The sequence below is a fragment of the Oryzias latipes genome, chromosome 7 (genome assembly GCF_002234675.1).
Source record: "Oryzias latipes chromosome 7, ASM223467v1".
NCBI classification, from domain to species: Eukaryota; Metazoa; Chordata; class Actinopteri; order Beloniformes; family Adrianichthyidae; genus Oryzias; species Oryzias latipes.
The window spans coordinates 34,058,543-34,073,309 of NC_019865.2; the positions used below are offsets into that span (position 1 = coordinate 34,058,543).

A 14,767-nucleotide genomic window follows, 5' to 3' on the forward strand; every position below is an offset into this window, starting at 1 on the left:
CTCTCTTCAGGTTCTCTAGGCTCTCACTGTTCACTGTCTGCAGATGAACGATGCCATTGGCTTCGAGTTGCCTTGGGTCTACTTCGTCAGTCTGGTGATCTTTGGTTCCTTTTTTGTCCTTAATCTTGTTCTGGGAGTCCTGAGCGGGTTAGTGGCTTTTTTAAAAACATTGGGATAATTTTGGGTCAGCGAGGTCAGACTGGGGGTTTGCATTGTCTGTGTGATTGCTGCAGAGAGTTCAGTAAAGAAAGGGAGAAGGCCAAAGCTCGAGGAGATTTCCAGAAACTGCGGGAGAAACAGCAGATGGAGGAGGATCTGTGTGGATACATGGACTGGATCACTCAGGCGGAGGACATGGACGACCTGGATGAGGATGGAAACCCAAGTAAGATGAAGCCCTGATGGGGGGTGGGAATTCATAGACCTTGACTTAATTAACTTAGAAGTATTTTTTTTCATCCCTTTTGGATGACTTGTTATGGGACATTGAATTTCCAGCAGAATAACGAGAAAGAGATGCTGAAATAGCACACATATGCCTGAAAGAAGAAAAAGTGCTCTGTACTATATTTCCTTCTCTTTCTCAACAAGGAGTTGTAAAATTTGATGGTATGTAGGACAAATGGGGTGTTGATTCCGTTTGTCCTACACCTGGAGAGGAGCAGTCTTTCTGTAAACATGCTCCTCTACTTGTGGATGGCGGTATGAAGGGGGGGCTGTCCTAATCAATGATGTTCTACAAATGCTCTAGTCAAACACTTTCATCAAAGAGTCCAGTTTTTTGTCTTATTGCTACTGATTAGCTTGTTGAGCATAGATGTGCTCTTTTGGAATTACTATCCCATTCCCCCCTTCCTTGCACACCACAGTGTAAAACAGAACACTGGTAACTAAAAGCTGATCAAATATCCATAGCAGATTGCTACAGATTTTAAAAGATCCTAGCATTCCTAGGATGCATCCTGTTCTGTGTCTCCTGTACAACTGGTTGATTTAAAATGTCCAGTCGTGTTTGTGATCATCTCTGTCAGCCCCCTCTAGTAGGACTGGTCCAGGTCTTGATCTAGACTTACCAAAGTCAACAATTAGTTCTGTTGTTTTCCAGGCTTTAACCCTTTGGAACCGAGCAACACCCGAGGGTGTCCTGCCACACACTATGACATCAGTATAATAAAACAGAAACTCTATGATTGAGGGCTTTTTTGTGAAAGAAAGAATAGAGAAAATAATTGTAGTTTCTTAACAGGAGGGATTTTTTAATACTTATAAGGAGGCGTAAAATGAATGTCTGTCAGCAATATCCATCCTTTCCATCCTTCTGATGCATCCAAGAGAGCTGTGTCATCAGCATACTTCTAAATGTCAAACAGTTGTGTTGTAGCAGAAAACTGTGGCGTATTGGGTGAAAAGAACGTGTACCACTAGTACCAGTGCTGTAGACCATTGTATCCTTCAGTTTGATGTATTGTGACATGTCAGTGAGGTAGTTTGAACTTCAATCCACCAAGCAGTGATCCCCTGCCATTCTGTTCAGTTTATCCCCAAGCAAGGGGGGTTGGATGATCTCTAAGGCACTGAAAAAAATTCCCGTGCCTCTCCATTCATCCACCCCCAGTGCTACTTCTGGCTTTCTCCAAACCAGTGTGAGGACCACCACATGTAAAAATTCACTGAACAGGGCTTAGCCATGCTGACCTGCAAAAATGGAAACAAATAGAGGCCCTTTTTGATCCAGTTCTAGTCCCTGAGAGAAAGCAGGTTTAAGGGAATACGTCTGCTATTATACCATGGACATTTGCACAGATGAGGGCATGTTTTTTCATTGAAAATTTGTGAACAAACAAGAGTGCATCTCTGCTAGGGTAAAGGACAGCAATGGGGTCATGATGAATGGTTTGCAGTTGAAGGAGGAGGATTTGTTGAACAGCGTGTTCTTCTTTGTCCTGAGTGCAGCTGTCTCAGCAGAGCCTTCCTATGTCTTCAGGGCCATCTCTGGGAGACCTGTCCGATAAGAAGCGGGGAAAGTTCGGATGGTTCAGCCACTCCAGTGAAACTCACGGTGAGAAGTCCCCTCCTGATCTCACTTCCCTGAAGGTTCTGCTTACTGCTGATGCAGCATGGATGGTTCTCCGTTTTGATCTGATAGGATTTTCAGCAGGTGTCAAACGCATAAAAGGTTTAGCTCCATCACCAGTTAATCCAGATCCACCCGCAGACGGCTGGACATTGTAGGATCAGAGTCAGGTGCTTGATGAAGCATCCCTACCTGCAGATGGTGTACCTGAATACAAGAGGAAACAGAAGCAGCAAGGCTCCTGAAAGTTTCAATTTTTTAAAGTTCTTTGAGTTGAACATTACACAAACAGGTGTGCAGGTGTATCGAGGTAAGATTTTTTGAGAAGTGACCCATATAGCCGTTTCATTCTCCATAAAAACTGTCCTTTCAAATGCCCAGTGAGTCATGCAGGCCTTTTCTCCACTGATACTGTCTGGAGCGCAGCCTGAGGAAGCAGGTGTGTTATTCTGCCAAGGCTCTGACTTTGAAAACATTTTCTCTTGCTTCTTTGTAGGCCTGCACAATAAACCGCAAATTGCAAATTTATAACGATCTATAATCAATATCAAGCTGTGCAATACGCATATCACAAAAGGCAAAAAATACAATAAATGGTTACCTTATAGTGCTAAAACAATCTTATGGCAGCCTGAAGTATTAAAGGAATAAAAAAAAATCCATTTATGTATTTGAGCAAATTGATGGAGTCTTCGTATGTTAGATGCTCACCTCCTATGGAGACGTGGGTTGACTCTTATTTAAATTAAACTGTTGCAGTGAAATTCAAATGATGTTACCTGGTATTTTGCTATTTGTTCATGTATCGCAAATTATATCGTCATTGCAATATTGATCATTAATATTGCACATCATGAGTTTTCCCTCATATCGTGCAGCCCTATTTTTTGGTTTTTTAGACTTTGAGAGTTTTTGAGAGTTTGTCTGGCACCTCTTGTCCCACTGCTTTGATTAAAAACTGACATCTTTTGTCCCATTTCTGTCTCTTCTCTAACCTCTGAGACTCTATCCTGTTACAGTAGATCTGTTTTAGTCTGCTAGGGATTTCTTTCTAATTTTCTATTTAAATGGAATTTTTCCATCCAATGTTGCCTTGTGCTCAATCAACACAGTACATCTGTTTGCCACTAATACAGTCTGGAATGCTACCATTGAGAATAGCTGTCTTCTTGGATGTATCGTTAAAATAAAATGACCTGGTTTAAGTTCTTTTCTTGGTCACAGTATCTACAGTTTTGGAAACTCAGCTGAGCTCTAACAGTGAAATGATTGTTGACAATAGAAAAAGTCCACTATCATAGTTACTGCCCAAAACCTTGGTAAAAACCTTTTCTGTCTGTCTGCCAGCGAGTCTTCCAGCCAGTGAGACAGCTTCAGAAAACACAGAGAACATCGATGAAGAGCACACCAACTGTTGCCAAGCCTGCTGGTAACCTCACACACATTTTATGGGGTCACCGGTTGCACCCCCACCAGGACAAGCCTTTTTCTGCTCTCCTGCAGAGGCTGGGGAACTTACTGGCTTTGTTTTGTTTCAGTGCTCGGATGATGAAGATCGGCTGCTGGTGAGTTCACTGACATGCAGGTGTCTTTCAAAGAAATAGCACTTGAACGTTGACGTGTTGATCTCTGTGATGCAGTCGGACTCTGCGCCGCTGGAATCGTATCTGTCGCAGAAACTGCCGCACAGCTGTCAAATCCGTCACCTTCTACTGGCTGGTTCTGCTGCTTGTCTTCCTCAACACGTCCCTCAGTGCCTCTGAGCACTACGACCAGCCTGAATGGCTGACACAGGTTCAAGGTAAGAGCCCCTCCCACTGGTGATATGAAGGCTTTACCTTTTTGAGTCCATAAAAAAAAAAGGCTCAGTTCAACCAGAAGAAATTCAGCAGAAATGCAATTTCCTCTGGCCCTGTGGCTGACCTGGATGGCAGATGTGATTGCCCTGCGTGTAGTTGTTCTCTATCTGCTATAGTGTGCATGTGTGCATGTGTGTGTGTTTGGGGGGGTCCTGGCTGCTGCTGCCGCTGGAATGGGGGCCTTGGTGTGGGGATGATTGGGCACCCTCCCTCCTTTTTACATTCTATCATCCACCTTAGAAGAGCAGAAACTCTCACTCCAACACAGGTGCCGTCTCACCTTTGCACAAATAGTTTGCGTGACTGAATGAAGTGTTTGACATGTGTTGTCTGAATGCATAAGTATGCGTGTGTGAAGGTTTGCTACTTTATGTCCATGTTTACCTGTTTGCATGTGAACAATATTGGAGCAAAAGGTGTGTTTGCAACATTTGAGTGTGTGTGGATAGGCCCCGCCCCTTTTGGATTTGTTATCCCTCTAAACCTGACAGTCCTGATTATAAACATCCAGCAACGTGTTGCTTTATGACCCTTTATGATTTACCCCCCCCACAATCCCCCCTCCCATCTAACATCCCTCTTTCTTCTTCCCTCCTTTTCTTTTCCGGTCCAACAAAAAACTATAATTAATATGAAAAAAGTTTATTCAAATATATATCTCATGTTTTAGAAGATTCATAACCCCATGTTGTAAAAGTAAATTATGTCCAAGACAAGAGGCCTTCAGCTCTGCATACCCCCCAGCATGCACTGCCACACCCACAAACAAAATGGCGGTAACCTCCCCATAACATTGCACACTTTATTTTTAATTTTATTATTTCAAATTCTTAAATAAATACACACATTTCTTTGAGTTAAAATATACATTTATTCTCTGTTTTCAGTATTTATTTGTAGCAAATACATGTACATATGTTTAGTTTATTTGATTCATGTCACCTGTTTTTGAGTTGTCAGTTCGGAGAGTGCTACTGGGGGGTATTCCAGAAAGCAGGTTATGCTAGCTCCCACGGTAAGTTTGAGGCTAAGGAAGTTGATAACTTCAGTTTTCGGTTCCAGAAATTGAGGTATGTTTAAGGGTAGGTCAAGTTGCCATAGCAACTCATGCTCTGAACATAACCTGGTGTGGAGCAGGTTTAGTTGAAGGTTAGTTTGTTTACAGAGAGGTGAAGCAGCATGGCGTGTCCATTTGAAGATGATTTAGTGGATGAAGAAGCTCAGATAATACTTTTTCCACCGTGAGAGGGTGATAAGACCACATATGGATGTTGAAAAATTCAACTTTTTCACTTTGATCTTAGTTATTGGCTTCAGTTAAGATAAATTATTTGTTTGTTAAGTCAGTTTAAAAATAACACGTATTTGTCAGACAGTTATTTTACTTTCATTCAAATTAATTCAATTAAGTAGGTGTAATTTTGGTGCTGCTGTTAGATCGGCACCGCATGGGATTGTGGGATACCATTTCCTTTGCCTGTCTGGACGGATTTGGGTTTAAGTGTGGCTTTTTGACCAAAATTTTTAGTTGTTTAGCTGTTTTACTGTGTTTTGCCATGACAAAACGTGCTGAGTTATCTTGTCCCACTGTGCTTATGTCTCTGCACCATGAGTAAGAGTGAAGGAGAGGATGATGAGTTTATACAGCACCCCTACCGATCATTAGGATGATGATAAAGACGGATAATTCCTTAATGAATTTGAGCGCAATGTGCATTTTTTCCCCCGTCCTTTTAATTGTTATAAAAATGAGTATATCTGCCGGCTCATACTTAGACATATGAGAGATCAAGAAATATAATTAATTAAGATGGAAAAAATATTAATTGAATTGGAGTAATATGACATTTAGTTGGAGAAATACATAAATTTGAGTTGTAGAAACAATTATTGAGTTTTATAGACGTAAGAAATTAGGTTGATTAAATTTAACTCAATTACTTGTTACCAATAGAAGTATTTCATTTAAGGTGGCAAAATTGGATAATATATATATTATATATATATATAATATATATATATATATTATATATTATATATATTATATATATATATATATATATATATATATATATATATATATATATATATATATATATATAAATATATATATATATATATATATATATATATATATATATATATATATATATATATATATATATATATGTATATATATATATATATGCGTCACAAGGAAACTGGAAATAAGATCAGAATACCCCCCAGGAAGCATGTTTAAACTACCCTGAGTTTAACCCTGAACTCCGGCTGAAATCCACCTGAACTTGCTTACTCTGGGTATGTCGGTTCCAACAGACCGGATATGAGTTAGCGTAATTACGCTCGACTTGGTAACCCTGGGTTAATGCACGTACACGGCAAGTACATAAAGACATTCTCAATGGATCACCGATTTCCGGAGTGACCATGGAAACGCGTGGTGAAAAAAAGAAAGCGCTATACTTCAGTGAGACGGAGTGTGAGATTTAAATGACGACGTATGAAGATTATACGTTCATCAAAAAAGTAACATGGCTGCATCATCAGCAAAAGAAAAGATTTTCTGCTTGTAGTAGAAGAACGGACAAAGTAAACGCACGTGTTATGTGTTAGAACTGTTATTATGTTGGCGATCACAAGGGGGCGCCGGTGGGTTTCCAGATGGGCTGTTCAGAAAGACGAACAAGTGTATGTTGAAGCTGTGGAACAGAATAAAAACGAACTGAGCTTCCAAGTCCGCCTGATGACTGATTTGTGCAGCACCAAAGGCCACAAACACAACATATTTTGGCGACGAGGTGTGACTCCAGTGTCTGCTATGCGGTGGAAGTGACGGATACGCCGAGTGCTGGTGACTGACGGACGTCCACGCTGTGAGCTAACGGCTATTGAGCTAGCTGCGAGTGGGGCCGCTGCACGTGTCTTCGACATCAAAGACCCGTCGTCTAGGAAGACAGACGCATCATGGCAAGAATGATTGGACACATGGACCCATTTGAAGAGTCCGGGGAGCAATGGATGACATATATTGAGAGGTTTGAGCATTTTGTTCTCGCAAACGGCATTGAGGACGACAAAAAGGTCCCAGTGTTGCTGAGTGTGATGGGTCCGAAGACGTATGGATTACTGCGCAGCTTGATTGCTCCAGTGAAGCCTGGTGAAATGACTTATAAAGACATAACAGATGTGTTGCAGGACCATTTCGCTCCGAAACCACTGGTCATCGCAGAGAGGTTCAGGTTCCACATGCGAAATCAAGAGGAAGGAGAAACGGCATCGCAGTACGTGGCTGTTTTGAAGAGACTTTCCGAACATTGCGAGTTTGGCGCATATCTGGAAGATGCACTGCGGGACAGATTTGTGTGCGGTCTGAAAGGGGAGACTGTGCAGAAGCGCCTGCTGATTGAAGAAAACCTCACTTTCCAGAAGGCAGTCAACTTGGCGGTGGCAGCTGAGACGGTGGCACGGGATGCACAGCAGCTAAGCGGGTCATTGAAAGTGAATGCTGTAATTTCCCAGAAACCCACCATGAAGTGCAGAAGATGTGGTAAAACAAACCATACAGAGGATGACTGTTGGTACAAGGATCGTGACTGTCACCAGTGTGGAAATAAGGGTCACATTAGTAGGATGTGTAAGAGTAAAGGCTTCTCAGAAGTTGCAAAGAAACAAAAAGAGAATAAACAAGTCTTTAAAGGTAAATCGTCCAAGTACAAAGTTCGAGATAAGAAGAGGGTGTATCGAGTTGATGCAAATGAGGGTGAAAGCGAAGAAGTTGAAAGTCACACTGATGAAGAGTTGGCACTAAACTCTGTCACAAGTGATAAGAAATACAGTCGGATCACAGTGTTGCCTACAGTAAATGGGCAAGAAATGTAAATGGAGCATGACACAGGGGCTGCAGTGTCTTTGATCCCTGTGAGACTGTATGAAACCAAACTGAAACAAGTGCCACTACAGTCCACTGATGTAATCCTGAAAACTTACACAGGAGAGCCGCTTACACCGGAGGGTGTCATTAAAGTGAAAGTAAGGCTAAATAATCAGTCGGCAATCCTGCCGTTGTATGTTGTGAAGGTTGATGCTCCACCACTTTTTGGTAGAGAGTGGCTCAGAGCCATTAGACTGAACTGGAAAGACTTAAAGTCAGTGTTGATGGCAGAACAAGGTGAGAAAGAAAGCTTACAAAGTGTATTAAAGAGACATGCTGCAGTTTTCTCTACCAAGTTGGGCACGTTAAAGGGAATTAAAGCGACGGTGACGCTAAAGGATGATTGTGTGCCCAAATTTCATCCCCCACGTAAGGTGCCATATGCTCTTCGACCAAAGGTGGAAGCTGAACTTAAACGCTTAGTTAGTCTGGGTGTCATTTCCCCTGTCAATCACAGTAACTGGGCCACGCCCGTGGTTCCAGTCAGCAAGAAGGATGGCACTGTGAGGCTGTGCGGGGACTTTAAAGTAACTATCAACCCAGTTCTCTGCGTAGACAAATACCCAATTCCACGCATTGAGGATTTGTTTGCATCCTTGGCTGGAGGCCAACGCTTCAGCAAATTGGACTTGTCAAATGCATACCTGCAGATGGAAGTTGAGGAGGAGTCAAAGAAGTTGCTAACCATCTCAACTGAAAAAGGGTTGTTCTGTTTTAATCGTTTGCCATTTGGGATTGCTTCTGCACCCGCGTTATTCCAGAAAGCGATGGATCAGGTGCTCTTGGGGTTACCATTTACCCATTGTTACTTGGATGACATTTTGGTCAGTGGACCAGATGAAGAGACTCATCTGAGAGCATTGGATGCAGTGTTGACAAGGTTAGGAGAATATGGTTTGCATGTTAAGCAGGACAAGTGTTTGTTTTTCCAGGACTCGGTGGAGTACCTGGGCCACATTATTGATGCTGCAGGGCTTCACAAATCACCTGAAAAAGTGCGTGCTATCGTGGAGGCGCCATCACCCAGCAATGTGGGGCAGCTTCGTTCTTTCTTGGGAATGATAAATTATTATGGGCGTTTCATTCCTGACCTCGCCACAGTTCTAAAACCTTTGAATGCTTTGCTTCAGAAGGGTCAAAAATGGACTTGGTCTAAAGCTTGTGAGTTGGCATTTGGTAAAGCAAAGGCATTGCTGGTGTCACAGGATGTGTTAACACACTACAATGCTGAACTGCCGCTTCGTTTAGCTTGTGATGCTTCCCCTTATGGGGTGGGGGCAGTACTCTCACATGTGATGCCGAGTGGTGAGGAAAAACCTATAGCTTTTGCTTCCAGAACCCTGAGCAAGGCAGAGCAAAATTATGCACAGCTTGAGAGAGAGGCTCTGGGGATAGTTTTTGGGGTCCGTAAGTTCCATCATTATCTGTATGGTAACAAGTTCACTCTGCTTACAGATCACCGGCCTCTGACTTCTATTCTGAGCCCTCTAAAAAGTATTCCATCAATGGCTGCTGCTAGAATGCAACGTTGGGCTTTGTTGTTGTCGGCTCATGAGTACACCATCGAGTACCGCAAAGGTGAAGCCCATGCTAACGCAGATGGTCTCTCACGGTTGCCACTCCCTCATTCTGAGGAAACAAAGACAGACACAGTGCAGGTGTTCTATGCGTCGCAGTTAGAAACTTTGCCAATTAGCAGCGCTGAGATCAAACCAGAGACTTTGTCTGACCCTGTTCTGTCAAGAGTGATGGAGATGGTTACGACAGGATGTTTTCCAGCTGCTAAAGCTGCTGTGGAGTTAGCACCTTTTCTGCTGCGCAGAGATGAGCTCACAATACAACAGGGGTGCCTGATGTGGGGTAGTCGGGTGGTAGTACCGCACAAGTTTCGTCCGTGTGTGTTACAGGAGCTACATTCCGCTCACCCGGGTGTGGTAAAAATGAAAAGCTTAGCACGGAGTTATGTATGGTGGCCTAACATTGACGCCCAGATCGAGTCTCAAGTAAAATCGTGTCATTCCTGTCAGCAGCTACAAAGAGAACCACGCTTAGCCCCTCTCCATCCTTGGGTTTGGCCGTCAAGTCCGTGGGAACGGATTCATGTGGACTTTGCTGGACCATTTGAAGGACACATGTATCTGATTGTGGTGGATGCTCATTCCAAATGGCCAGAAGTGCAAATAATGGACAGCACCACTGCCGGAAAAACCATTCAAGTTCTAAGGAGTCTTTTTAGCCGCCATGGCATTCCCCAAATCCTGGTTAGTGACAATGGACCACAGTTTTGTTCGGAGGAGTTCGACAAGTTTATGAGGTCCAACTCCATCAAGCACATTCGCTCAGCACCTTATCACCCTGCCACCAATGGCTTGGCAGAGCGTTTTGTTCAGACATTTAAACATGCATTAAAATCACTGAGAGGGATGGCTTCGGTTCAACAGAGATTGGACACCTTTCTGTTGACTTATCGCAACACTCCCCATGCCACAACTAAGGAGGCTCCCGCAATGCTGTTTCTAAAGCGTAGGTTGCGCTCTCGGCTGGATCTCATTAAGCCAAATGTGAGAGGAGCGGTGCGGGTGTCTCAAGATTCTCAACTACTACGTCGTCAAGGTCACTCCAGAGAGGGACAGTTTGGTGTGGGTGACCCAGTTTTAGTTCGTGACTACCGCAGGGGGGAGGAAAAGTGGACAGATGGAGTAGTTCAGGAGCAAACCGGGCCTGTCTCGTACCAAGTGAAAGTTGGAGAAACAGGATTGTGGCGACGTCACGCTGATCAGATGCTGTCGCGTTCAGAACCAGTGAATCAGGAGGGGCAAGACTCTGCTGTGAAATCTTCATTTAGTCAGCTGCAGTTACCCTCAAGTCACACTGTGGGTACTCCCGATCACATGGTAGCAACTGACCAAGGACAGGATAAAAATCTAGGATCCACAAAGACAGGGCTGGTTGATGCACCTGAGTTACCTCAGGCAGAAGGCACTCCTTTAAAAGAGCATGTGAGACGTTATCCACTGAGAAAAACTAAACCACCTGCAAGATATTGTGTCTAGCGGTTTTACGGTTAAGAAAAAAAGGGTTGCAGTTATGTTTATTGTTGAAGATAAGTTTAAGCTACTCTTTTACTACATGCTCTAAGTGGGGAGGAGATGTTATGTGTTAGAACTGTTATTATGTTGGCGACCACAAGGGGGCGCCGGTGGGTTTCCAGATGGGCTGTTCAGAAAGACGAACAAGTGTATGTTGAAGCTGTGGAACAGAATAAAAACGAACTGAGCTTCCAAGTCCGCCTGATGACTGATTTGTGCAGCACCAAAGGCCACAAACACAACAGCACGAGTTTCTGATCTTATTTCCATTTTTCTTGTGACGCATATATATATATAACTTATCCAATTTTTTCAACCTTTAATGAATTACTTCTATTGGTAACAAATAATTGAGTTAAATTTATTCAACCTAATTTCTTACGTCTATAAAACTCAATAATTGTTTATATAACTCAAATTTACATATTTATCTAATTAAATGTCATATTACTCCAATTCAATGAATATTTTTTCCATCTTAATTAATTATACTTCTTGAACTCTCATATGTCTAAGTTTGAGCCGGCAGATATACTCATTTTCATAACAATAAAACGGACGGGGAAAAAATGCGCGAAGTGCATAAATTGATTAAAGAATTTTCCATCATAGTCATTACAGCAGTTAGCGGTAGGGGTGCTATATAAACTCATCATCCTCTCCTTCACTCTCACTCATGGTGCAAAGACGTAAGCATAGTAGGACAAAATAACTCGGCAAAACACAGTAAAACAGCTAAACAACTAAACACATTTGGTCAAAAAGCCACACTTAAACCCAAATCCGTCCAGACAGGCATAGGGAATGGTATCCCACAATCCCTTGTGGTGCCGATCTAACAGCAGCACCAAAGTTACACCTACTTAATTGAATTAATTTAATTTGAATGAAAGGAAAATAACTGTCTGACAACTATGTGTTATTTTTAAACTGACTGAACACAAAAAAATGATTTATCTTAACTAAAGTAAATAATTAGGTTAGATCAAAGTAAAAAAGTTTATTTTTCCAACATCCATATGTGGTCTTATCAGCCTCTCATGGTGAAAAAAGTATTATCTGAGCTTCTTTATCCACTAAATCACCTTCAAATGGACACGCCATGCTGCTTCACCTCTCTGAAAACAAACTAACCTTCAACTAAACCTGCTCCAGACCAGGTTATGTTCAGAGTTGCTATGGTAACTTGACCTACCCTGAAACATACCTCAATTTCTGGAACCGAAAACTGAGGTTATCAACTTCCTTAGCCTCAAACTTACCGTGGGAGCTAGCATAACCTGCTTTCTGGAATACCCCCCAGTTGCTTAGGTTAAAGTTAAGGTTGTTGCCTGAGTTAATTATGTTTCTGTTGACCTCTTTTAAGGGCTCATTTTGTTGATATTTTTACTTTTTTTTTTTTTTTTTTAAATTAAAAACTTTCATTTTTTTTCCCCCAGACCCCCCCATTAAAACAAAACGGTACACTCCAGAGTGGATTTTTATTTAGGCCATTCTACGGCACACCTGTGCCATAATCATGCATCTTGATATGGCACACCTGTGAGGTGGGATGGATTATCTCAGATAAGGAGAGGTGCTCATCATCACAGATTTAGGCAGACTTTTCAACAATTTGTGAGCGACATGGTTAATTTGTGTTTACAGAAAATGTTGCAGATCTTTGAGTTCATTTCATGACAAATGGGAGCAAAAACAAAAATGTTGTGTTTCTAATTTTGTTCAAGGTTTTCTATCCGGTCTTTCAATCTGAATTTATCTCGAGCGAAAACTGTATGTATGTTGGTTATTCATGATGACAATCCTAAGGACAAGCTGGTTTTTAGGATCATGAAGAGAGCTACTCTGTTTCTGCAGACATTGCCAACAAGGTGCTGCTGTCTCTCTTCACGGTGGAGATGTTGCTGAAGATGTACAGCCTGGGACTGGCTCATTACTTCACAGCGTTCTTCAACCGCTTTGACTGTTTTGTGGTATGCGGCGGCATCATGGAGACCATCCTGGTAGAGTTGGAGATCATGCCACCCTTGGGCATCTCTGTGCTGCGCTGTGTCCGCCTGCTGAGGATCTTTAAGGTTACCCGGTGAGAATACTTTGATGAGCTTTCAGGCGAGGATGTCATCTTGGCGCTGCTTGTCTGATGATGTTGCACGACCCTTTCTCAGCCATTGGACGGCTCTCTCCAACCTGGTTGCGTCACTGCTGAACTCCATGAAGTCCATTGCCTCCCTGCTGCTGCTGCTCTTCCTGTTTCTCATCATCTTTGCTCTTCTTGGAATGCAGCTGTTTGGAGGAAAGTTTAACTTTGATGAGACACAGACCAAACGCAGCACCTTTGATGCCTTCCCACAGGCACTGCTCACCTGCTTCCAGGTAAGTTGAGCATCAGTGATATGACAGTGTGAGGTGGGCGTATCTTTGACACTGGCTGTGTTTAGATCCTGACAGGTGAGGACTGGAACGTGGTCATGTATGATGGTATAATGGCATACGGGGGCCCTGTGTTTCCAGGGATGATTGTCTGCATTTACTTTGTCATCCTCTTCATCTGCGGTAACTGTATCCACTATGCTGCTGCAAACACGCTATATGTATGTATGTATGTATGTATGTATGTATGTATGTATGTATGTATGTATGTATGTATGTATGTATGTATGTATGTATGTATGTATGTATGTATGTATGTATGTATGTATGTATGTATGTATGTATGTATGTATGTATGTATGTATGTATGTATGTATGTATGTATGTATGTATGTATGTATGTATGTATGTATGTATGTATGTATGTATGTATGTATGTATGTATGTATGTATGTATGTATGTATGTATGTATGTATGTATGTATGTATGTATGTATGTATGTATGTATGTATGTATGTATGTATGTATGTAACTACATGTACATACATAAAACAAAGGTTCTGTTTTTTTTAAGTTATTTATTTATTTTAACCCTTGTGCTATCTTATGGGGTCAAGATGACCATTGATGTGTTCTCCCTACCCTGACAAAGGTGGATAAAGGTGGAGAGGATTTCATCACAAATCATTAAAGAAAAAAGGTTCAGAGCACTGTCTTGTGGGTCTAGATCAGTGTTTTTCAACCCTTTTTTGAGCCACGGCACACTTTAACCTTGACAAAAATCTCGCGGTACACCCGGTAACCCAGCATCCAAAAAAAAAAAAGAAACTCATAGTCTGTATTGATCTACAGCCCCCCCCCCTCCCCCGCACAATCTCATGTGCATTTTTGTGATAATTGTGGCAGAAAAAGCTGGAAGTTGCAGCTGTTTTTTTCTAAAAGATGTTATAAAAGTTAAGTTAGAACATATAAAAACTGTTTGAATTGTGTTTGTTGCGGCTTCAAGACGTTTAACAAGGACGACTCATTGTATGCTTTAACCCAATGCATCATGGGAGATGTAGTGTGAAAACTGCCACAAAAGGGCAGACAGACTCTCTTCTCTGAGCTTCATTGTTTTGTTCACTTGTTCCACGGTCTGACACCGGATTCTGTGGAAAGCTACACCGCTAAAGACGAGCTTTAGCTGGTATTTTTGTTGGAACTGAGAGACTTTTTGAGCTAAATTGGAACAAGGAAGTTAAGACTTTAACCACTTCTGATTGGTCAGACTGCTGACATGTGATTAAGCCTTCAAGAATGATTGGCGGAGACAGTCAAAGGCGCGGGACTTTGCCGCAAAAAGCTTTATTTGCATCTAAATCGCGGTACCGTCATTTTTATCAAAATGTCTTTAATAGAATTAAATAAACACAAAGAAAAAGTAATTTTAAGATCTTT

At 42.0% G+C, this 14,767-nt stretch overlaps 1 protein-coding gene across 2 annotated transcripts in view; it reads left to right on the forward strand.

Annotated features, from left to right (window-relative positions):
- Positions 1-14,767, forward strand: part of LOC101171727 (voltage-dependent L-type calcium channel subunit alpha-1D-like) — a 91,390-nt gene that overhangs the window by 19,000 nt on the left and 57,623 nt on the right. For both annotated transcript variants that reach the window (XM_023957109.1, XM_023957110.1), the window contains exons 9-17: positions 44-147; positions 234-385; positions 1,985-2,059; positions 3,422-3,503; positions 3,613-3,639; positions 3,715-3,875; positions 12,814-13,039; positions 13,122-13,329; positions 13,395-13,515. In XM_023957109.1, coding sequence (XP_023812877.1) covers positions 44-147; positions 234-385; positions 1,985-2,059; positions 3,422-3,503; positions 3,613-3,639; positions 3,715-3,875; positions 12,814-13,039; positions 13,122-13,329; positions 13,395-13,515 — 1,156 coding nt within the window. The remainder of the gene's footprint in view (positions 1-43; positions 148-233; positions 386-1,984; positions 2,060-3,421; positions 3,504-3,612; positions 3,640-3,714; positions 3,876-12,813; positions 13,040-13,121; positions 13,330-13,394; positions 13,516-14,767) is intronic.